Source organism: Motacilla alba, chromosome 3 (genome assembly GCF_015832195.1).
Source record: "Motacilla alba alba isolate MOTALB_02 chromosome 3, Motacilla_alba_V1.0_pri, whole genome shotgun sequence".
Classification (NCBI taxonomy): domain Eukaryota; kingdom Metazoa; phylum Chordata; class Aves; order Passeriformes; family Motacillidae; genus Motacilla; species Motacilla alba.
The window spans coordinates 146,545-170,789 of record NC_052018.1 but is presented as its reverse complement, the minus strand read 5'-3'; the positions used below and the strand labels follow the sequence as shown (position 1 = coordinate 170,789).

The 24,245-nt window shown below is 56.6% G+C and overlaps 2 protein-coding genes across 10 annotated transcripts in view; one reads left to right on the top strand and one right to left on the bottom strand.

Moving 5' to 3' along the window:
• Positions 1–2,000: 2,000 nt before the first annotated feature.
• PPM1G (protein phosphatase, Mg2+/Mn2+ dependent 1G) lies at positions 2,001–17,818 on the bottom strand. 6 transcript variants are annotated; one of them, XM_038130410.1, is made up of 10 exons: positions 17,330–17,818; positions 12,626–12,695; positions 8,146–8,231; positions 7,699–7,831; positions 5,909–6,381; positions 5,350–5,487; positions 4,377–4,611; positions 3,273–3,402; positions 3,031–3,133; positions 2,001–2,679 (listed from the first exon to the last, which is right to left on the bottom strand). In XM_038130410.1, exons 1-10 carry the CDS (start codon positions 17,447–17,449, stop codon positions 2,485–2,487), a joined length of 1,683 nt encoding a protein of 560 aa, XP_037986338.1. In that variant the 5' UTR covers positions 17,450–17,818; the 3' UTR covers positions 2,001–2,484. The 6 variants fall into 6 exon arrangements, with proteins under 6 accessions (XP_037986338.1, XP_037986340.1, XP_037986336.1 ...); XM_038130412.1 differs by having other exon boundaries at positions 5,909–6,378; positions 17,330–17,816; XM_038130408.1 differs by lacking the exon at positions 17,330–17,818 and adding an exon at positions 13,024–14,157.
• A 158-nt stretch (positions 17,819–17,976) lies between these two features.
• The window catches only part of NRBP1 (nuclear receptor binding protein 1), a 35,430-nt gene continuing 29,161 nt past the window's right edge, over positions 17,977–24,245 (top strand). For 2 of the 4 annotated variants that reach the window (XM_038130417.1, XM_038130415.1), the window contains exons 1-2: positions 17,977–18,130; positions 18,341–18,560. In XM_038130417.1, the coding sequence (XP_037986345.1) occupies positions 18,357–18,560 (204 nt within the window). In that variant the 5' untranslated portion in view covers positions 17,977–18,130; positions 18,341–18,356. Of the gene's footprint in view, positions 18,131–18,340; positions 18,561–24,245 lie in introns of those variants that run through there. The other 2 variants (XM_038130418.1, XM_038130416.1) reach the window with 2 other exon arrangements.

The following is a 24,245-nucleotide window of genomic DNA, read 5'->3' as shown; positions in this document are numbered from 1 at the left end:
GCCTTCAACACTTCCAGGGCTGGGGCAGCCACAGCTTCCCTGGGCAACCAGTGCCAGGGCCTCACTAGGGAAGGATTTCTTCCCAATATTCATCTAACCCTGCCCTCTGGCAGTGGGAACCCATTTCCCCTTGTCCTGTCCCTCCAGGCCCTCGGCCAAAGTCCCTCCAGCTTTCTTGGTGCCCCTTTAGGCACTGTGCCTCCAAGGTCTCCCTGGATCCTGCTCCAGACTGAACATCCCCAGCTGCACAGCCTGTCTCCATAGGAGGTGAGGTTTGTGAGTTGGCTCACCTGCACAGCTTCCTCCAGCTGCTCTGGGATTCCCACGCAATGGGGTTGTGCCTTTGGCAGGGCCTTGCACTACAGATCTTCCCTTTCCGAAGATGAACTCCACCCTTCTGGTCCTGGGCTGTTGCCTTGGCTTCTGCAGCTCAGTCTGTCCCTCACCAGCCCGGTGCTGCCTCTCCTGGCCCCTTTGCCCCTTCCCTGGCAGCCCCAGGTGCAGCTCCCCACCTGTCTGCTGGCTCTGCAGAGAGTTGTCCAGTCCTGAACTGCTCTGGAGTCTGGAGTGTCCAGGCTGGACTCTGTGTGCAGCCCTGTGTGAGCCTCACACAAGCCCGTGCTGGAGCTGGCTGTGCTGCTCAGGCTGTTTCCATGTTCCCCTGGAATGGGGCTGCCTGAGGAGACCTTTCTGGGAGACTTTTTTCCTTTGCAAAAGTGGGTTTGCTCTCAGCACAACTTCCACTTGCTGCCGGGTGGGTTTATCTCGGGCTCACTCTGGGAAGGGACCTCACGCTTCCTCCCTGCTATCAACATCCTGGTCAAGGGTTCTCCAGATTTTGAATAAACAGAATGAACAGTCACAGGGACAAGCAGTCCTGAAGCATTAGCTATTTCTGCAATCCCTGAGAGCCTGAGCTGAGGCCGCTTTGCTTGGTGACATTAAAACCAGTTTGCCTCAAGTGCCATGTGCTGTCATCCTGTTCCTGCTGCCAGGCACACATCTCCAGAGGGTTTGGTTTTAAACTTTGTTCCTGGTCGTTAAGGTTTGTGATGCAGTCTCTAGTCTCTGTGGAGTCCCCAAAATGGCTCTGAGTCGTGGTGACATCACATGAGTAACCTGTAGACCATTTTCTGTGCGCTCTGTTGATGCTTTATCATGCTGATTTTTACTCAGCATGCTCTGTGGTGGGTCCTGTGCCACAGCAAAGCCCCTCAGAGCTGCAGCTGCTCAGGGAACAGATGCAGGGGTGCTGTGCCTTCCTGGCAGGCTCAGTGCTGGCAGCTCACCAGGAACAGAGGAGAACAGGAGCCCAGGGCTGTGCAGGGAAGTGCCCTGGTCACCTCCAGTGGTGGCTTTGGCTGTCACAGGGACCCCAGGATGGTCAGATGGGGTTTCTGAGGTCCAGCAGCAATGGGGTCTGCTGCCCACAGAGCTTCTGCCTCCCTGGAATCCTGGGGCAGGTGGGAGAGCTGCAGGCTACAGGGGAAGGAGGGACTGGGGGAAAGAACAAGTGTGGGAAATGCACATAAAAGGCACCAGCTGTATGTGGAAAGAAATAATGGATCACCACAGAGTGCTCTTCTTTTCCAGTGGGCTCTTTCTGCTACACAGGGAGAGCCCACCTGTGTGGCCCAGACCCTTCCATCAGTGTTTTGCAGCCCACGGGCTTCGCTCCTGCCAGAGCAGCCACAGCTCTTGACAGCCCTTGTCCGAGCATCAGGGAGGAGCTGCCTCCTGACACACCTTGACAGAAGGTGCAGCTCTATGGGTGCCAGGGGCAGGTGAGCTCAGGGGCATGCCTGGTACTCCCATCCCTTGAGCAGACACACTTTCTCCAAAGGCTCATCTCTACTCATGTCTACACCTCAGAAGAGCCATCCTGGGAAACTGGAAGCCCCAGGCCAAAACCCTGCAGTGACCCAAGACCTCAGGGACAAATGTTCTCCTCCCCATCCCACCTTCCCCTCCAGGAAAGAACCAAGGACCAAGACCACACCTGTATTTTCTGGTCTTTTAGTTTGAAAAAAGTATTGATTGAAAGTGTACAACTGAACACGGCGTGGCTGCAGCACCACCGCCAGATTGTTTCACAAAAAAAACCAGAAAGGGCCTTAAATAATCGGGTGCAGATTAAAAAAACCTCAACAGTGAAAAAGTTCTTCCCTCCAAACAGAAATTCACAGGCACAGAAATGGCAACAACCACATGGAGACAATGGGGGGACATCCTCCTCCTCCTCCTCCTCAGCAGACTCTGCGGTGCAGCGCTCGGGGCGCGGCTCATCCCGGCTCCCTCTTTGGAATGGTTACGGATGAACAGGACATGCCCTTGCTAACCACACCCGCCCCACCCCCCGACCAGGACACGGACAAACAAGGCCTCTGCTAAGGCTAAAAAAAGGACAAGACCTGCAGTCTTGAGTTCAGCATGGGTAAGAAACGAGAGTCTGGTGAGCACAGCCCAGTCCCCAGGTGGGCCCTGCTACTCCAGTTTGGCCTTCTTGGTGCTGTCCCCACCGTTCTCCTCTGCTGGTGCCGCTGCCTCCCCCAGTTTCCGCTTCCCACTCTCAGCAGGTGGGTGTGTGTTACGGGGTTTGAAGCTGATAATGATGCAGGTCATGTTATCGCAGCCGGTGCCGTCCCCTGAGGTGTCTGGAGCCAAGCACTGATCCAGCAGCTGGGGAGGGACAGGGCAAGTCAGCGCAGAGAACAGATACACACTGGGACACCACCCTGAGGCACTGGGCCCGCTCCAGCACCTGACAGTGGTCAGGGGCTGCCAGGCCAGACCTGTGCGGGAGGAGTCAAATGCTGTTCCCACTGCACAAGGGACAGAGATGGCCTCGGCAGCCCCAGGTTTCTGAATGTGGGCAGAAACTGCCCTGGCTGGACCCTGGCACCCCTGGGGTCAGACGGGGCTGGAGTGCCCAGGGAAGCCATCTGAGGGAGCGGGAGGGCAGAGCCAGGCACCGAGCTGGGATGCAGGAATGCCACGTTGCTGGAGGGACAGCAGAGCTCCCCCTCTTACCTCTTCTACAATGGAGGAGAGTGGCCGCAGGACTCCATTCTCATCCTTTTGGGTGATCTTCGACTGGATGAAATCCACCACTTCCTGGCTGCTCATCACGTTCCTGCAGAGCAGAGAGGTCAGGAAGGCAAGCAAAGGGAGCACACATGCCATAGTGTCCAAGAGGCCTTCCTCAGGCTCAGCTCTGGAGAAAGGCTGGAGCAGCAATGCCCCAGAGGCACAACAGCTCCCTCCCCACTCACCAGATTCCATCACACGCAATGACCATGAAGTCGTGGTCGTCGTTTATTGTCAGCACTTTGATGTCGGGCAAGGCAGAGATCATCTGCTCTTCTGGAGGGAGGTTCTTGTTCCGCTTGTAGAAGTGATCCCCTGTGGTGGGGAGGAAGGTGTCTGGGCACAGGCAGTGCTGGGCCCTGCCACAGGGCATTCCCAGTGGGACCAGTGAGTGCTCCCACAACCTGGGATGAGTTCCAGGTGTAAACTTTGGCAAGCCCAGGGAAGAGGGGTCTTGGCCAGCTCAGCCTCCAAACCAAGTGCCCCTTCCCCACCTCCTGGGGCAGTTAACACCAGGCCAACAGCACAGAGCACCTGTCACCTCTGCCCCACCCCTGGAGGTGTTCAAGGCCAGGCTGGATGGGGCCTGGAACAACCTGGTCTAATGAAGGTGTCCCTGCCCATGGCTGTGGCTGGAACTGGTTGAGTTTTAAGGTCCCTTTTCCCACCCAAATCACTCCAGGGTTCATTTTATGATTCAAAGCTCCCTTGAGAAAACTGGCCCTCAGCTCTGACTAGCAGCTTATCAGGAATCATCCTATGAAGGGACTTCCAGGGCCACCACAAAATAGCAGGTGGGAATGCCAGTGTCTCCCTAGATCAACTCCTTATTTCCATCCTAGAGGTGTGTTTTATATCTTTACACTAAGATAATGATTTCAGTGGTTTGTGTCCTTCTGTACACACTATGATAAACAAATGGGCTCTAACTGCCATGAAGCCAGGTCCCCAGGAAGCAACACACCAAGATTCCTCAATAACCCAGTAAGCAGGAAAAGTCCTGTTCCAAAGGCAGCAGTCTGGTTTTGGGACAGTTTACATGAGGTGGTTTCTGACAACCCAGCTGCTGGCACAGCAGCCTGGGATGTGTCAGAAGCTGCTTTCCCCTGGTGTCCAACTGCTTCACGGCCGTTTTCTCCGATTAGACTGAAATCTCCCATCAAACACTGAAGAGGTTTCACTCATCTCATTAAAATTGTTCCACAGCCTCAGTGGCAGGCAGTGCTGTCAGCGTGGCTCTCCTGAGGCCGGTGCTCTGAGGCCTGCCAGCGTCCCCCCTCCCTGCTTACCGATGGCCCTGGAGAGGTTGAGGCCGCCGTTCACCCTTCCGTCCATGGTGACCTTGCCACCAGCGTTCTTTATCCTGGCCAGCTCCACCTCATCCTCTGGCTTGTGGTCGTAGGACATGTCCACGGCCTTGCCGCCCTCCGACACGACGCAGCGCGAGTCGCCGGCGTTGGCCACGATCAGCTGCTTGCCCCGGATGAGCGCCACCACAGCCGTGGTCCCGCTGTCTGAGCCAGGCTGCAGGAGACAATTCTGGTGAGACTGCTTTCTCTAGCTCCCCGTCAGGTCATTAAGGGACACAGCCCCAGCAGCGTCCCAGATGCCAGGGTGCTGCATCGCACCCCGTGAGCACACGTGGAGCAATGGAGAAGGCCTGAGGGAAGTGGGAGACACCAGGAGTGTGTTCACTGAGGGGCAGGGTGAGGCACCACCTCCATCCCAGTCTCATGCAGCGTGGTGGGTCAGAATTCTGTGGCCTTCCACAGGTCTGTATCCTCTGCTCTGATGTGCTAATTCCAACCCCAGCCCAGCTTGAGCACATCCTCACTTCAAGTCAGGACATTTCCCCAAAGGGAGAAATGGGCACCTTGGAAGCCACGTCCTCTTTTCCTGACCCCCTGGGTCCAGGCCTGCCTGACTGCACCATCATGGGCTGAAGAGCCACAGCCCTGCCCAGTGAGGAGTCATGCTATGCCCGGGGCAGTGCTGCCAGCAGAGCCCTCCTGCTCTTGCCCCCACTCTCCTCCACAGCGCTTTCCAAGTGCCTCACGCCCAGCAGCAGATCAGCCTCTTTGATCTCAACCTGCCGGCCCACCCCTCAGCTTTTGCACAAACCCAGCTGTCAGCAGCTCCCTCAGCCCCAGGAGAGTGCACGGGGTGTTCTGTCCCCACCTGAACAGGAACAACCCCTAGCTGAGTGTCCCAAGTGCCCCTAGCTCCACGCTAAGCTGCGGAACACAAAACCAGGGTGTGCACCTCCTCTTTCCCCTCCATGCCCGGTAACAACATTTCCTCCTCTTCATCCTCGTCCTCCTCTGCTTCTTCAGTGTCATCTTCATCATCTTCATTCTCTGCCTCTTCACTGCTGTAACCGTCCTCATCCTCACTACATTCCTGCAAGGAAGGAGAGATAGCACAGGAGTCACACGGGACCCTTGGTGCTGTCCCCCCGCTGGTCCCTCCATCCTGGGGACCAATGGTCAGTTCCCCCAGAGGTGTGAGGTGACCTGCCAGGTGTCCCCCACACTCGATGGCTACAACCAGAGCAGCTGGTATCATACAGCAGTGGATGAAGGGATGGTGCATGCAGCAGGACCAGGGGCTATCAGCTATGGCTGCTGCAGGATGAGGGTGTGTCCTTCAGGGTTAGCTCAATAATCCCAAACATTCCCATGGGATGGCCTCAAAGGATCAGCCTGAAACACCTGCTCCTAGGAACACACCTAGGATGAGCCAGAGGCTCGTCTCAAGTACCACCATAAGCAATGCATTCTGCCCAGCCAGAAGGCCACTCTGTTCCAGTGCTGTTTCCTACCTCACTGTCTTCCTCCTCTTCCTCAACCTCATCTGACTCATCCTCACTGTCCTCAAAAAATTTGGATTTGGTTGTGCGCTGGGGCTTTCCCGTAGAGGAGCAGGAGGGCCCGGCCTCCCCAGTAGAAGAGGTGACGGCCTCGTCACCTTTGCCTAGTTCAGGCTTCTGCAGAGCAGGGCTGTTGCCTCCAGCGCTGGCTTTGTCTGAGGTGGAGGAAATACCCGTGATTTCTTCGTCTGGCTTCCCGTTCTTCCTCTCCTTGTGGTCGGGAAGCTCCCCTGGGTCAGCCTCTCCATTCATATTTGACTCCCCATCATGCTGCTTGCCTGTCCCCTCCACAGCGTTATCCCCAGCTGCAGCTACAGACTTGGCTTTGAGGTTCTTGGTGCAGTTTTGTCCATAACGTGTGAGAAGCTCCTCGATGGTCATTGTGGCTTCTTCGTGCAGAAGAGCAGCTTCCTCATTGTCCACTGCAAATGGAGAGAGAGAGAGGACAAGGACAGAGAGGGTGAGAGAGCAGGACACCCAGCACGCTGGGACCTGTGCTGAGCTGCCCCAGCTGAGGCTGCTGCTGCAGAGTCCCAGCAGGGCTCCCCAGGCTGACTCTGAGCACGCAGCCAGGCCTGTGCCCTCCCACAGCTCCAGATGCTACAGGTGAGCAGGATGGGAACAGCAAGGCCACGGCTCTGACCACAGCACAGCCTGCAGTGCCCACTGCCCCAGAGCTGTTCCTGTCTGACTGGCAGCACCAGAGTGTTTACAGCAGGCATGGGGGCTGCTGGGAGCACGGTGTGCACATCCAGAGTGTGGCCGGGAGGCAGAGCCTCACTTGCCCAAGCACAGGCTCCTCGGGAAGGGAGGGAAGGTGCAGGGAAGCAGAGCCACCACTTCCAAGTGCAGGTTTGATCATTAATGCTGCAGCTAGGAGCAAGAGAACAGCTGAAGCACCCCAGGGATCCCCACCCGCTGTCATGTGGACAGGTACAACAGCTGAGAGCACAGCTTTGGCCATCTCCCAAGTGGGATGACTTTCCCCAGTGGCCGTGGGCCAAACACCACTGCTTCCCTACTGACATCCCCTTGCATATAGTTTGCTTTGCTGCTTAATCCCAAAAGGAAAACAAATACAGATAGCTCAAATGCTCCTGAAAATACAGAAAAAAAAGAAAACCCACCCACCCACTTCATCCCTTGTCAGCTGGAGAAAAAGCCCCACAAATTCAGCGTTCCCAGACTGACATACTGTTCAAGGTGACAGGATCACCTTGCATCTGTCTCAAGGCGGGTCACAAGGTACTCAGCAAGAGCAGCACAGGATTCCAGGAAACACCTCCTGGGCTGGCAGCCACTTGCTGGTGGAACACTTGCTTCTTTGTGGGAAGAACTGCTGAAAAGACCAGGATCTGCTTCAATCCTATCTGCACTTGGTGGCTGCCACCAGCCAGGGGGAGCTGAGCACTGCACACCACATCATTTCCCTTCCACAACTGAGTCCAGCTCAGAATTCCTGACATATCCTGGAACCCTGCAACCCATGGAGGAAGCTCTATAGAAAACGGTGACAGGCTGTTTCGTTATCCATAGCATTAAACTTGCAAATGGATAAAGATTCCCCCCAGCACCAGCCCAAAGCCATGGACAATGCTAAGGGGCAGCAGCTCAAGTCAGCCAAAATTTAACTGAGAAACTGGGACAGAAAACCTTGTGCCCAAGGAGACTTGACCCTGCTGCTTGCTCTACATCCCTGTTCTGGAGCTGCAGCCTTGTCTGTTCAGAGGCATCTGACTTACCATCATCTTCATCAGCAACTTTCTCCTTCTCATCTTCATCGTCCTGTGGCCGCCCAGCCATTTGAGAGAGCTCCTTAATCACCTCCTCTGTGGTGAGCTTGGCATCGATGGCCAAGAATGCATCTTCCAGGGCCTGAGTGTGAACAAAGACACGAGTGGGCAGCTGCCCCTCCCTGCAGGATGCCTGCCTGCCATGCTGTGCAATCCAGCCTCTTCCAGCTTGCACACTGTAACTAATCACAGCACGGCTGCAGCTGGCAGGGACCTGCAGGCTTCTCCTGATCCAACACCCTGCTCCAGCAGGGACACCCAGGACTATGCCCAGACAGGTTCTGGGCAGCTCCAAGAATGGAGACTCCACCACCTCCCTGGACAACCCAGCTGGGTACTGACACAAGGGCTGTCCTCTGTGCTGGCACTCAGTGCAGGGCAGCGCTGGCTCCTCACCTTTTGCAATTTGCCTTCCTTGTAGGCCTTCTGGTCTTTGATGATCTCAGGGAGGTACTTGGCACAGTACAGGGCAACTTCTTCTCCTGAAAAAGAGCAGAAACTATTTGAAGAGGCTGTTCCTTCCAACAGAACCTGCTCTTGAGCAGCTGAATTCCTGAGGTAAATCCTGGGACACGAGCCAGAGCTGCTCCAGACACAGAGCAGTGACACAGCAGCTGAGTGTGGGATCCTGCTGACATCTTCCCAGTAGGATGTGCACATGGCCCTGGCAAACCTCAGAGCCCCAAACCACTAGGCTTGGCCAATGCTGTGGACTTCCTGAGAGGGAGCTTAAGCCGACTCTTTAGGTCCAGCCTACCTGTAAATCCTTAATTTCACAAGTTAGCGAAAGCAAAAGGAAAGGAAAGCTTTTGCTCACTGCAGGTCCTATTGGAGCATTACCAATGTGCAGTGAGCACATAAAAGTGTTCTATCTCCTAGTGTGTGTTCCACACCAAGGGCAATGAGATCCCAGAGACTGAGATGAGCCTCTCAGGAGATAGGGCAGTCACTTGGTACAGGAAAGAGCACAGCAAGACAACCAGCAGCCAGAACACTGTGCTGGGAGCACAGGGGATAACAGTACTGAGAGACAGCACGAGCCAAGTGCTCATCCTAGAGCAGCTGAGAGATTTTTAAAAGCCAGAAACTCCCCCAGCTTGGTAAGTAGCAGTGTGAGGTATGGAATAGGGTATGGGGGGCATTTGTTTAGATCCTGAAGGTGCTATTAAGAGAGAAGGAAGAGTAAACATTGAGGGATGATGAATTTCTGTAGTTAATCTTGAACAGGGCCAGAAAGAGCAGTGTGAGTTGCAAGAGATCACACTAGTCGCTGAGGTTTTTCATGGGCAAAGAACAGTGTAGGACACAGGAATGTGGACGTGGCTCACACCTCACGAAGAAAAATTAGAGCCAGAAACTGAGAAACAAATGAAATGACTGCACAGAAAGAGGGAGAGGAGCAGGGCAAGCTGCAGGCAGGTGGAGGGTCCCACTGCAGGGTCCAGGAACATCCTGAGGCTGTGCTGGACCCGTCATTCCCTGTCACAGTACAAAGAAGTAGCAGTGTGGGTGGCTGGGCACAGCAAGCCAGGGCCTACCTGCAGCTGGGGCTTTCCTGCAGGTACAACCAGAGCCACGTGGGCTCCTTTCCTGTGGGCTACAGGAGGGTTTTTCACAGGATGGACCAGCCACACAATTCTTGATCTTTCTGCTGCACATCCCCACTTCCCTGCCCTTCTCCGAGCCCAGCAGACACTGTGCAGGCAGGTGGGCATCAGGAGGAGCTGTGCAGGCAGGAGCAAAGCTCTGTGAGGGAATGGGGAGCGAGGGAAGTGAGAGGAAAGCAGCAGCCAGCTATCAGTTCAGCAAAGGGAACACAGTGGGCAGCAGAGAAATGGGGAAATTTGGGAGAAAGACAGACAAGGGACTTTTCCAATGTACCTGCAGAGAAGGGATCAAGTGGCCATTGACAGAACAGAAACAGCCAAAGGCTGCTGCTACACAGTGCTGCAAAGCATTCCATGGTGCAGGGAACAAAGAGACTGGCTCTGACCCGGGAACACTGGAGAGGACCTGTGACAAGGGCCTGGAGCGACAGGACAAGGGGGAACGGCTCCACACTGACAGAGGGGATGCTAGATGGGATATTAGTAAGAAAGTCTTGCCTGTGAGGGTTGTGAGGCCTTGGCCATTCTATGTTTTCTCCAAAAACACCTCTTGGAGGGAGGTGGAAAATTGTTAGTTGTCTCCATGAGATGGAACCTGAAGGACCGTGCTGTCCTCAGTGCTGCCCAAGTGCCAGCTGAGGCTCAAGGTCTGCATTTGAATAACAGATCTCTGGCTCAAACACTGCAGGGCCCAGCAAACAGCAGGAACCAACACCAGCCTCTGACAGGCACAGCACAGCACAGAGTGGTGTGGGTCAGGTAAAGTGATCTTGGGAACCAGCACTGTGACCTGCAGCTGCTAACAGGTACAAATGCTTCTGACTTGCTCTGCCCATTGCTGCTCCAACCCTTCCAGCCCCGTGGTGGGTGCCAAGGAAGGACTGCTGCAGTTTAACCCCAGGGGACAGCTAAGCACCACCCAGCCATTGCCCACCCCTCAAGGAACTGGGGAATGGATTGGAAGAGTAAAAGGCAGGAAGCCCTTGGGTTGAGAGAAGTTTAAAACAATAATGATGACTTTTTTTTTTTTTAATAGTGAAAAGACAAATAGCAAAGAGAAAAATCAACCTCAAGACAGACGAGCAATGCAAGATACATGTCAGTGAAGACACATTATTGAAATAAAGGCTGAAGCACAAGTAGACAGCAAGAGGGACTGAGCAAACACTCCCTGTCCCCCACTCAAGGGGGACATCATCCTCCAGAATCTGGGGGCAGGAAGTCCAGAACACATAAAAAAAGGAGCTGGGGAAGGCAAGAAACTGGCCCAGCAGCATCTTTCAAACACTGGAAGGCTTGTCCACAAGAGGGAAACACAAGAGAAAAACTGATCGATGAAATGGAAAATGCTAATATGTAAAAAAAACCCCAAACTCACCCTTTTTCAAATAACACAGTGAAAAACTTTTCCCAGCCTATCTGGAGCAGGAAGCTTACTGGAGTGTTTCAGGCTGAGAGATGAGCAAGGTACATAAGAGAAGCTAAATTCAGTTTCTGTGCTGCCAGCTAATAAAGCTTAGCAAGGTTCCCACCCAAAACCTCACTCTCACATGGGGCAGACCTGAGAAATTGCTTCAAACTTGAGAACAAATGCATCAATAAAATCACACTTCAGATTCAACTATATCCATGTCCTTCCTGATATGGCTTGTCCAGGGAGAGCTGTAGAGATTCAATCACTAGAAATCTAAAATATGAGTTAGAAACTCATGCCAGTGCTTTGCCATCCCATGTCTATCTCAGACCTTCCCCACTGTATTTAAGAACCCCAAAGACAATACTCAGTGTCCTATACTAACAGGAATGTCATGAGTGTCCAGAGCCTCTCTAAAACCCAACACAGGGTGTAAGACCTTGGCAGCTGAGAAACCAACACACGGAGCTCAGAGGAGAGCAGATGGTTTGACACTCTTCATTCTTGACCCATTTCTGGTAGATGCTCCTTATCTTTAGTTCTGCCTGACACACACACACACAGAGTTTCTGAGGTGAGTGGCTCCTGATTCCTACATCCCATTTCCCTGTCATTCCCTGCCTCAGCACCAACTCATCACCCCCATGTGCTCAGATACCCTTCAGGATACCAGTGACTGCTCCACATGGGTCTCTGCACACTCTAAGGTCAAGTTCAGGAAAAAAGTAATTTCAGGATATGAACTATTCTTCAGAGTGAGATGACCTCTTTGAGGAGCTACTTGCTACATCCCAGCAGTGCCAGCCACAAACTGGACACTGTTACAGGGCCAATGAACAGGAGCAAACGGGCAGCTCAGCTCATCTGCTGCACACAGATTTGCAAAGAGCTTTCAAAAATAAACCATCAAACATTTTCCATACTAAGCTGCCACAAGAAAAGCAGGGAGGTTAGACAGGACCAGCTTTCAGAATGGGGGATGGCCACTGGGAGAGCTCCTTGAAAAGCTATGTTGTTCAACTTCCAGATAAATTAGCAGGAAAAGAGGTCAGTAAAACATGATGGATCACTCAGTATGATCAAAATTAAAGTAAGTTGCAAGATTTAACAGCAGGATCTTGAGCTCTTACATTATATTGGCAGAGCAAATTCTGTAACAATGTTAGCAATAATATTTAATAGCAATATTCAGTCATACAAGCAGAGAGAAGCTTTGGACTCCTCTTAAATGGAATAAAAAAGACATGGAATTCAAAAGTAAAAGTGAAAAGTACTACCAGAGTGATTATTCACTCATTCCTTGTGTCATGGATGCTGCAGTAAAATTACCAGGCAGCAGATTTAACCGTATCTTTTTCAAGGGATGATTCTATGCAAAATGCACAGTGTAAACAAACACCAAAGATAAAAACCTTCTTAAAATGCAATCAGATAAATCTGCGAAGAGTTAGCTCATCCAGAAGACTCCACCATGTCTCCAGGATGGAATGGCTGCAATCTCCAGTTTCAGGAACCCTTACAGAGAATGGATCTGCCTGTTTTCACTTTCACTCTTTCCTTGGGCAGCCACTAGAACACTCTGCCTAGAGTCAATCTCAGGTGATTTTTCATACCACTTGTTCTTCTGTGGCTCTCCTGCCCAGCTTATCCACCACAAAAACAGCCTCAAAAGGTGTAAAAGATGGAATACAAATTTGATTTCGATTTCAGATCAAACCCTGACCTTCCTCCCAGGACCTGCACTGATGGTATCCATGAAAGAAAACGCCTCCATCAAGGAGCAGAATTGCTAACAAGAGATGGATGCCCCGGGGTCCCAGGGAAGGACAGGACAGAGCAGAGTGGGCACAGTTACCTCCGTGTCCATCGTAGACAGAGAACATGGCTGTTTCGCTGTCCAGCTCGGGAATGCAGTTGTGGGCATCCTGAAAGAGAGAGCACAGGTCTGAAACGACAGGGATTGCATTAGACCCACAGAAAATCCCCGGAACGCAAACTTGTTTGGGTTGGAAAAGCCCTCTGAGACCACTGAGCCCAAGCACTGCCAACCCAAAGTGCCACATCCACATTGCTTTTAAACCCCTCCAGGGATGGGGACTCCACCCCTGCCCTGGCCAGCCTGTGCCAGGGCTGGACAAGCCTTTCCATGGAGAAATTGCTCACAATAGTCAACCTGAACCTGCCCTGGCACAGCCTGAGACTGCTTCCTCTTCTCCTGTCCATTGTTTCCTGGGAGACAAGCATGATCCCCACCTGCTGCAGCTTCCTGTCAAGGATTGCAGAGAGTGAGAAGGTCCCCCTGATCCTCCTTTTCTCCAGGGAGCCTTCCCCAGCTCCCTCAGCCACTCCGCAGACTCCAGACCCTTCCGCAGCTTCATTCCCACCTCTGGGCAAAGCACAAGGCTCAACACCCCCACAAGCCATGGACAGAGCACAGCCCTTCTCTCCATCAGGTTTCTGTGGAGCAGCCAGCTTTGAGGAAGGCACCTCCGTGATTTTACAGCCTGAACTCCTTCCCCTACGGGCAAGCAAACCCACCTTGGCTATTGCAACACAGAGCCTGGAACAGATGGCCAGGCTGAGCCCTTCCCTGCCCAGCTAACCCCCAGACAATCCTTCAACCCAGCCCTCACCACCTGACACATCCCACACTCTGTGGTCAGGCAGAACATGTACCCCATTGTACGTTCAACAACGTGATCTTTGCTGTGGTTCATCACCCTCAATGTGCTACAACTGCCCCAAAACACTGGGCTTACTCCAAGACAGCAGCCTCAAATATCTGGATGTGTCCATGCTGCCAGCAATATTCCAAAATTTACACACACAGAACGAGATCACAGCCCAGCAGCCACCGAGCTCTACTGCTTTTTTAGGTACGACTCCTTGGATAAGGTCTCTTCACTCTCCAGAGTTCCAGTTTTCTGTAAAAAGAGAACTTTGTTCCTTGCTCAGGAACCAGGAACAGTGAGGGTCTGGGTTTATGCAGCACTCTCTGCAATGGAACTGCTGGCACTGGGATGAGAAGAGCTTCTGAGCAGGCAAGTGACCATCTGAGCTCAAAACGAGTAACGACTGAGTGGCAAAGCAGGAAACTTCCCCAGCCCTCACTGGAGAGAGCAAAGGAGAACAGAGATGAACCAGGCAGCAGCATTTCAGTGCTCACTCCTCTGAGCACTCACAGAAGCCAGTGAGACAGTGAACCCCAACACAACAACTGGGATAAGCCCCAGGTGACCAAACAGCCCTGTAATTAAAGAGATGCAAATGCTGCTGCAGGGGAAACCCAGCACTGGCACCAGAACCAGCCCGTGCTGCCCTTGCTGAGCCCCTGGGAGCCTGTCCTGCTCTGTCCCCTCCCTAAGCCCCTGTCCTGCTCTGTCCCCTCCCTGAGCCCCAGCCCAGGGGCAGATCTGTCCCCTCGCTGAGCCCCTGGGAGCCTGTCCTGCTCTGTCCCCTCCCTGAGCCCCAGCCCAGGGGCAGATCTGTCCCCTCGCTGAGCCCCTGGGAGCCTGTCCTGCTCTGTCCCCTCGCTGAGCCCCTGGGAGCCTGTCCTGCTCTGTCCCCTCGCTGAGCCCCAGCCCAGGGCAGACAGGCAGGGCTGGCACACGCAGGGGGAGGGCTCAGTGCCCCCTCCAGCAGCAGGGCTGGTGGCTCTGCCCGGGGGTCCTGGCACTGCCAACGCCACCAGCACGGCTCGGAAGCCTCCAGGCGCTGCCAGAGCAGCGCGCAGCCCAGCCCTGCGCAGGGAGCTGCCCTCCCGCTGTGCTCAAAGGGCTCACAAAGGTTCCGAAAGTCTGCTCCTGCTGCCCTGGGATCCCTCACTCTCCCAGCCGCCTGAGTGGTTACTGTAACAGCGGTGAAAAACTGTGTCGGAAACATCAAACACCCAATTCAGCTGAAATGAGAAGGAAAATTAATAAATTAACCTGAGAGCTCTTTTAAAAATCTCTGTATTTTGACCCAAACTCAGTTTTTGCAGCAAGGGCTTTTGCTCTAAGCCTGGGAAAGGAATGAAGCTGCAAACGGGGGCCGTTGGTGTCTCACTGGGGGGGAACAGTCAAAGCAGGAGCAAAGAGTTGGGAGAAGCCCCAGTCAACCACACCCCGCGCCTCCACTACATCCCAGAGCACTCCTCTGGACCACACAACTGACTTCAGCCCTTCTCTTTGCTCTCCTAGTACCGAATACATTTTGGTTTTGTACCCTTATCCCTGGGGTCCCTCATCTGCCCCAAACATCTCCTTACTCACAAAGTAACCTCTCTGCAGTAAGCTACAGCATTTCTTCAGAGCCCCGCACACCACCTCGCTTTAGGAAGGCTCCTAAACCCGAGCACAAGGTGACAAAATGCTCCTTTACACCCAAAATACCTGTCTCACCAGGTGCACACTCTGACTGGCCTCACCAACACGCACAGAACCACGGCACTAAGCACAAACGTTTGCTCAGGACTTTCTCCAAGCCTTGCAGAAGAGCAAAAGTGCAACTGAACGTGAAGATAATGAAGAAACAAAACATGGTAAGAAAGAGAGCAGAACACATTGTGCTGGAATGCAAGAAAGCTGACTGCTCAGCTGTGGGCAAAACACACACTGCTCTCCCATCAGGCTCAGAAGCAATCTGCAGCAGGTCCAGCTCCTGCCATCTGCTTGTTTCTCGGGATAGCTCAACTAAACCATGTCCCACTGAGGGCCCCAGCGCTGCCTGTGCCAGCAGGGGTGAACCAGGGTGTGGGGAGCACAGAACCCACACCTGCAGCAGGCAGCTCCCAGCCTCTGCTCGGGTACCAGCCACAGCCCAGGGGGGCGGAGGCAGAGCCCTGTCCCAGCTGTGGGAGGGCTGAATGAACCCACCACACCATAAACCAGGGTGCCTCTGCTCTGCCTCATCCCAGCCTGGCCCCTGACACCCCCAGCTCTGGGCACAGGGGGGCTGCTGGCCCCTGAAACCCCCAGCTCTGGGCACAGGGGGGCTGCTGGCCCCCTGGCACCCCCCAGCTCTGGGCACAGGGGGGCTGCTGGCCCCCTGACACCCCCCAGCTCTGGGCACAGGGGGGCTGCTGGCCCCTGACACCCCCCAGCTCTGGGCACAGGGGGGCTGCTGGCCCCCTGACACCCCCCAGCTCTGGGCACAGGGGGGCTGCTGGCCCCCTGACACCCCCCAGCTCTGGGCACAGGGGGGCTGCTGGCCCCCTGACACCCCCCAGCTCTGTGCACAGGGGGGCTGCTGGCCCCTGACACCCCCCAGCTCTGGGCACAGGGGGGCTGCTGCCCCCCTGACACCCCCCAGCTCTGTGCACAGGGGGGCTGCTGCCCCCCTGACACCCCCCAGCTCTGTGCACAGGGGGGCTGCTGGCCCCTGAACACCCCCCAGCTCTGGGCACAGGGGGGCTGCTGGCCCCCTGGCACCCCCCAGCCCTGTGCACAGGGGGGCTGCTGGCCCCTGAACACCCCCCAGCTCTGTGCACAGGGGGGCTGCTGGCCCCTGAACACCCCCCAGCTCTGGGCACAGGGGGGCCCAGAGCTGCTTACACACACGTTAATCCCTCTGAGGCCGCACTGGGTGCCCCAGCAATGTCCCCGTGTCACTGGCAAGGGCCAGGCTGGCACTGGCAGCCAGCTGCACACACATCCTCTGAGTGAACCACAGGAGCACAGGCACCAGCTCTGCATCTTCTGCCCCGAGAACCAGCGCCCAGGGCTGCACACACAGAGAGGAGGAAGCACCTCTGGGCACTGAGTTGTCACCTGTATGACTGCTGTCACACTCCAAGAGGCAGTGAAGTGTCTGAAAATGGATCTAGAGCAGCAGAAATTCAATGTCTGACAGCCTGAATGGGACACCCTCTCCAAACCAGCCACGGGGCTGCGAAGCAAACCCTCAGAGATGCACCTGGGGTGCCTGCAGGGACCAGGATTAATCCTTGCTGAATTCAGCTGTTAGCTGGCTGCCCAGAAGGGAAAACAAAGCAGCACATTACTGGTGCTCACAGACCTGCAGGGCCAGCAGCCCCACACCGCCCTCACACCAACCAAGCGCTCTAAGGGCAGCTCCTGCAGCCTCCTGCCCTGGGGGGATGTGGGCAAACACCTGGATCCTCAGCCAGGTGTGGGGCTGGGGGCAGCTCATCTGCCCACAACGAGCCCAGCAAAGCCAGGACTGGCAACAGGAGACTGAGAGCAGCCATGGGAATTCTTCCTACAGATTTTCCTGTGAATAAATAAAAACAGGGAGGAAGCACAGCAAGGCACCACCACTTCATTTTAGGGGAGAAACCAGGCATTTCTCGGGGAATTTCCCACTTGCTTTCATTCAAACGCTCCTTCCCTTCGTTTTTTACCCCGAATTCCTCATTTCTCGCAGGGATTCATCCAGCCCCACGTGCCGGGATTCGGGAAAGGCTGGGGCGGCAGCGGAACAGGCAAAGTGCTCCTGCCGGCCTCGTGAGGGAGGGACGGGGTGACCGAGAGCGCCCGGCCCTCCCCGCCGTTCGGGGCCGGAGCCCGAGCAGCGCCGGGCGCGGCTGCCGCCGCCCCGCCAGCCTCAACCCCCTCACCTCCATGGAGACGCGCCATCCCTGCATGGCGCTGAACCCGAAGTGCAGCGGGCGCGGCCCGAGCCCGGCGCCGTCCCCGGAGCTCTTCACCGTGTTGGGCTGCGACAAGTAGGCGCCCATTGCGGCCGCGGCGGCCTCGGTCGGCGGCGACCGGACCGGAGCGGGGGGCGCGGGCGGACTGCGGAGGCGGCGGGACCTCGCACCGGCGGGCGGCGACCGGAAGTCGCGCGGCCGGAAGCTCGGCGGCCGGAAGCGCCGACCATAGAGGCGAGGCTAGAGCGGCACCGCGGCCCGCTCCGCCCCGGGACTACCTACACGGCCCGCAGGCGGCTTCGACCTGCCCCGAGGCTCCTCCGGGGGAACAGTGCACTTGGGACCGGCGATGCCGCCGCCGGCCGCTGCCGCGGGCGGCCGCTCGCACAGATAAAGCTGCGCAGGCTGACAACTCCCACAATTACCGCCCTGCCCCTCTGTATGAGGGGCCCTTGCGCACACAGCGCCTTATATAGCCCGAGTCACGCCCACCGACCAATCAGCGAGCCCGAGGGCCCCCTCTCGCTATCTCATTGGCTGTTGCGCGGGGCTGCCCCGCCCTATTCACGATCCTTCACGGCTGTTCGCGCAGGGCGCCCCCTGTCGTGTGCCGCTCCGTGGGACCCCGCCCGCCGGCCATTGGCGGGCGCTGACGCGGCGCTCGCGGCGCTGATTGGCTGCGGCAGAGGCCCCGCCCCGCTCGGCGCGTTACGCAGCGCGGCGGTTGCGGCGGGGCCGTGCTCGGGACCGGGAGGCGCTGCGGGCCCGGTAAGTGCCCCCGCCCCTCGGCCCCTCGCCCCCCCCTCTCGCCCCCCGCCTCGCCCCGCGGCCGCCTCGGTCGGCCGCTGCTGGCAGGCCTGGGGCGCGGCCCCGGCTGACAGGCCCGGCGGGCGCGGCCCGGTCCGGCCCGGTGGGCCCGGCCCGGCCTGGCCTGGCCTGGCGCCCCACCGCGCCTCACGGACCGCGCCTCTCCCGCAGCGTGTGCGACCGCAGCATGTCGGAGGGCGAGTCCAAGCAGGTGCCCAGCAGCGGCTCCGACCCCAAGCCGGAGCCCGCCTCGTCTGGCCCGGGGATGACCTCGGTGTCTGCGCCGGTGACTTCCGCGGCGCCCCCAGAGGAGGAGGAGGAGGAGAGCGAGGACGAGTCCGAGATCCTGGAGGAGTCGCCGTGCGGCCGCTGGCAGAAGCGGCGCGAGGAGGTCAGTGCCGGGAGCCGGCTCCCGGAGCTGGGCTGCGGGGCAGCCCGGGCGGGGCCCGGCGGCGCTTGTCCCGCCTCCCCCGCACCTTCCCCCCCATCCCCGGTGCTCCTGCCACCTTTCCCGGGACAGCTCGGCCCCGCAGGGGGCTCCGCCGCGCTCGCGGGAGGCGGGGAGATGGGTGCCCGTGTCGAGGGCCGCCGTTCCGCGGGCTGGAGCGCAGCCAGCGCTGTGTGCCCTGCCGCGGCCGCCGTGCCGGCCAGCTGCTGCTGCTGCCGAGCAGGGAGTGGCTCCGGCTCTCCCGGTGTGCGTCGCGTTCACGGATCTTTCTCTCTGGGAGTGGTGAGGAGCGGTGACTGGACAATTCTTGGTGTTCTCTGGGCAGTGGATGTGCCTGCTGCCGAGGCGGCCAGTTGCCTGAGCCGCTTACCCGGGCTCCTCAGCTTTGAGCGCCCGCTTTGCTTTGTCGTCCGCAGTCGGGATGCAGCACAGTCAGCTCACACAGGCTTGTTCCTTGGCCTGCCCGTACCCACCCTCAGTGCGTGTGCTGGCAGCGTGCTCTGCCAAGGCACAAGGAGATTAGATCGTGGTGTTTGGGACTATCCTTTTTTCCGCTCGTTGCTGGGCTCTGTTTTTCTTCCTGGGGGCTGTCTGCACGAACTGGTTTCTGTTGTGTGCTGGCACAGTGCCTCTCCCCTGGCTGGGCAGGCGGTGCAGCCCTGGCAGGTGCTGACAGCCACACAACGTGCTGCGGCACAAGTGCTGATGGGGCTTTTCTCTGCCGGCTCAGGGGCTGAGCACAGGGGTTTGTCTGCTTTGTCCACCACTGCGAAAAGGGCAGTGCAGGCCGCGGGGGTGGTGAGAGAGTCGTTTGTTCTGATGTAAATCTGGAGGTCGGAGTAAGGTCAGGGATTCCCTGCAGTTCTTCACCTTTGCTGGCTGAGAGCTGTCGTGGTTTGGTTTAATGTGAGCCAAACGCTGGTGTGGTGTGGTCAGAATGGGCCTTTTCTGCTGTGGCTCTGCAGATTGGTTACAAATGTAGCTTTAACATTAGGGGGAAAAAAAAGTTTCCGTTTCTCTTTCTTTAAAGAGTGTGAATGCCTGGCTGTGTCCTTCACAATGTATTCCGTACCCGAAGTGCTTTATCTCTTGCTCTGCACTGAAGGGGCACATGCTGCAGAACAAAGCTGGTTTGTTTGTGCTGTCTTTTCAAAGTGTTTTGTTTAGTACTGATCATTTTGACACAAGGAGACACAGCGTTTTTTTCTGTCCTCTCCTACAGACAAGTAACATTTGGGAGGCTCTAGTGTTTTCTTTGGATTTCAGCCCCCCCTTAGCAGACAAATTAAATTAATTGACGTTTTGGCGTGGCTAAATGATTGTCTTACGGCTTCAGGTTGTGGAGGTCAGAGCTGAGGGATGGACCTCGGGGCCACAGAACACCTTGTTGAGTGATCTGGGTGAGCTCAGGGCTGCTGCTGCTGCTGAAGCCTTCACGCAGCAAGGCTGCACAGACTTGTGTCTGACTGGGAGCAGCCTCAGCTGCAGCTGACCTGCAGTGAGATCCTGCTGTGTCTCTAGATTTCACCTGTGAATTTGTGTCTCAGTTAGCCTTCAGCTGGTGGAGAGGCTTTTGTTGCCTGAACTGCATGACAGCAGGCTGTCTTTGCTGTCATAATCGTTTGGGCTGATCTGCCCTCCGGAGTAAACTCTGGCACTGCAGATGCCCTCACCTGGGGTTTATTTGGTGCACAGCTTTGCTGAGTGTCCAGAGCAGGGTGCCCTTTTCCCCGGGGAGGTGTGACAGCTCAGTCAGCACAGGTTATTCCTGTCCGTGCAGTGTGGTAACAGGCTCTTACTCACCACCGCTCTCAGGGAGATGGTGTTGCTGTGTGGAAAAAGCATTTGCCGACCTTTTCCCAGTGATGCAATCCCGATCTTTTATTATGGCAGTATCTGCTGGATGTGGGATGAGGTGGCACCGTGGAAACAATGAGACAGGATAATCTGGAGAGGGATGGGTGCTCACACATGTTTGAGGCAGAGTGTTCTGCCTGTGCTCTGGTACTTGCTACGTGTGACATCCTGTCCTGCTTGCTCCGGGTGCGTGCTTCGGTGTAGGTTTTGAAATGTAATGGCCTCGCTATTTTTTTTTTAAAGATTATTTTACCGTCCATGAGCGACGCACTCGCTGCAGCAGAGGTGGAGCTGTGCAGACAGTGCAGACAGGGCCCGCAGCAGGGAGGGGCGGGCTGGCTGTGCGCCGGGGATGCCGGTGCCCGCTTACCGAAACGAGCAGCTTTCGGCGGGACGGCGCCCGCGCCGCCGGTCCCGGCACGGTCGCGGGGGCAGGACGGCCTGAGCTGGCCGTGCCGTCCCCGCACGCCCTGGCTGCCGCTCCCGATTCGGGGAGAGCGGCCTCAGGCCCTCCCTAGCGCCCCGCGGCCCGGCCGGGACCGGGACCAGAACCAGAACCGGGACCGGGACCGGAGCCGGGCCTGGGGCAGCGCGGGGCGGGGCCGGGGCGGGGCCCGCGGGTCGGCCTCGCCAGCCAATGAGAGGCAGTGCAGAGCGTTACATCACCGCCGGCGGCTCCCATTGGCTGCGGCGCGCTCTGGCCACGCCCCGAGGCGGCCACACCCTCGGGGCCGCGCCGGGCCCGGGGCTCGGGGAGGGGAGCGGGGCAGCACCGGGCCGCGAACGAGCTGACCGTGCCCGCTAACGGAAACACACCGCTTCACAGGGGGAAATGCTGCTGGGAACAGGGCTGAGCGGGGCAGCACCGGGCCGCGAACGAGCTGACCGTGCCCGCTAACGGAAACACACCGCTTCACAGGGGGCAATGCTGCTGGGAACAGGGCTGAGCGGGGCAGCACCGGGCCGCGAACGTGCTGACCGTGCCCGCTAACGGAAACACACCGCTTCACAGGGGGAAATGCTGCTGGGAACAGGGCTGAGCGGGGCAGCACCGGGCCGCGAACGTGCTGACCGTGCCCGCTAACGGAAACACACCGCTTCACAGGGGGAAATGCTGCTGGGAACAGGGCTGAGCGGGGCAGCACCGGGCCGCAAACGAGCTGACCGTGCCCAGTAATGGAAACACACCGCTTCACAGGGGGAAATGCTGCTGCGAACAGGGCTGAGCGGGCGGAGCGCAGCCCTGCAGAAGGGGACCACAGGGACCCACGTGCTGGGTGGCAGCGTCTCGGCTGGAGCGAGCGTGTGCCCTGGCATGGAGAGGGCAAACCTCGTCCAGGCAGGAGCAGCGTGGGACGGCACAGAACCCCATCCTGGGGCTATTGTACACAGCAGAACCAGATGTTCATGGGAGGGGATGCTCCCTCTATAGGTCTTCTCCCTGGGATCCAGGGCCAGGACACCAGGGAACGGCTCCAGGCTTCATCTGGGGAGGGTCAGGCTGGACAAGAGGGAGCATTTCCTTACTGAGAGGGTCACACCTGCCCCAGGCTTCCTGGAGAGGAGGTCGATGCCCCAGGCTTGTCTGTGTTTGAGGCATTTGGACAACGCCCAGCATGCTGTGACATGGGCCAGCCCTGATTGGGTTGAACAGTGGAACCAGGAAATCTGTAGAGGTCCCTTCCAGCTGGCTATTCTGTATTCTATTCCTGCATAAATTTCAGATGTAAAAAAGGATTGAGTGTTGAGTTAATTGATTGTAATTCTTTCTATTAACAGGGAGCTTCCATAGTGCAAAGAGTGTCATTCCCATGAAAGTTCGGAGTAGTTTGATTAAAATCAAATGCTTCTGTGACATTTTTAACTAGGAACCCTTTTTAACAAGATAGAAAATGCTCATGTTCCCCAAATTCCATTTTTTGTGGAACATGGAGAAGTACCTGTGGTTCCTGCAGTGTTGTGGACTCTGCTGCTTTCCTCCCAGAGCTGAATCTGGCCCTTGGATTTTGCCCACATCCCTGGTTTCTCTCCTGACCAGCACACAGGTGATGCTTTACAGAGTGTCTTGTCCCGTGGCTGAAGCACAGGGCAAGGCCCCACAGCATGAGGGCAGGGTGGTCGCAGGGCTGGTGGGGTCTCCCAGCCTGTGCTTGCCTGGCTCTCTTCTGCTTGCTCTCCCTGAAAGCCCAACCCCTCTGTTCCTGCTGCGACAGGACATTTCCATTTCCTTCTTGCAGGCAGCATGCATGCATAGCTTGCTTTTCTTGGGTTGTCCAAGTATCTCGAGAATTATCTGCTGTGCCTCCTAGGAATAGAAACTTCCTAATGGAGCAGGATTGCAGCACCATGTTGGCAGGTCAGGTTTAGCCTCCTGAAACTGAGAGCTCCGTGCCTGCTGTCCCTGCTGGGAGCCACATGGATGACACACAGCTGCAGGAGGGTTGTGCTCTGCTGCAGCAGAATATTTTCAGCCCAGCGTTGTGGCGTTTGGCTTGGCAAGCTCGCGTGAGTAGGAGAGGCTCAGCCCCTCCTAGATGGCCTGTCCTTGGGTTTGCTGTGTGTCAGGGCTGTCTCTTGACCAAGTTTCTCTCTGTACGTGTTCTGGGGAGGAGAACACGGTGTGACTGTGTAAGCCAAGGCTTTGTAAGAAGTACTTTGTTGACATCTTTGCAGTGTACTTTGGGAGAAGGAATCCATGTCGTGTGTGTGGGGGCACCAGCAGCTCCCCTTTTCGGGGTGTGTGAGTGTGTCTGTCCGGGTGAAGAGGGCAGAGGCTTGGGCCTGGCTGCCTGTTCTGTCACGAGGCACAGCCTGCCCGGGGTGCTGCTGCTCTCATCCAGTGCTGCTGCGCTCTTCAGCCTGCCACTTGGAGCAGAAGGGGCAGAAAATGGGAGAATGAGCACTGATCTCTGCTTAAATACCTTTACCTTTTCCCAGAGAATGTGCCAGGCTGCTCAGGAGCAGTGGGAAGAGCAGGGGAAGAACAGCATTGTGCTGTTCTTGCAGCCCTGCTCGTGTCCTGTCTGCCATCTGGAAGCTTGTCCCATGCTGTCCTGCACCGACAGCAGGCACAAGGCTCGGGCACCACAGACTCTGAGGTGTTGAGGGGGATTTTTGGGGTGGCTGAAGGGGACGTTTCAGTTCCTGATAGCCATCGGTGACCTTTTGGCTGATTGCTGCTCTGTGGCTCATGTGTTACTGGCTCCTTTGCGGATCAGCTGCTGGACTTTCCCCTGCTGCACTTTCCGTGTTCTGCCCCACTTCAGTGGCTGCTGAGATCAAGATGTTCCTTTCTGCCTTATCTCTGGGCACATGCCTCATGTGTCAGTGTGGCTGTGTATGCAGTAGTTGCCACGTTGGGTAATTCTTGTTTTTCTGTCTGGGGTTTTTCACCCTCGGATGAAAGCTGCAGCCCTTCGCAGCTTCCCTTACAGCGGCGTGCAGCCTGGGACAGCGTGATGGGTGAGGCTCCCTGTGAGGGAGTGAGGCTCCCTGTGGGCCTGGGTGTCAGGTCAGGAGCAGAACTCGGGGAGCAGAGTTTGAGACAGCGTGTACCTGTGCATCTGAGTCCAGTCTTGCTGTTCTTCATTGGATACTGGAAGTTAAAAAATTCATTTAGGCAGCACACTGCCGTGAGTTTGGTTCTCTTTTTCCTGCAGAGAATCTGTCTGTCATTTGGATTGGCACTCCTCAGCTGTTGATGGCTGGATGTTACAGCTGGCTTCAGTGCTCGGGCTTACAGATGCTCTGATCTATGCTGGAACTATCCAA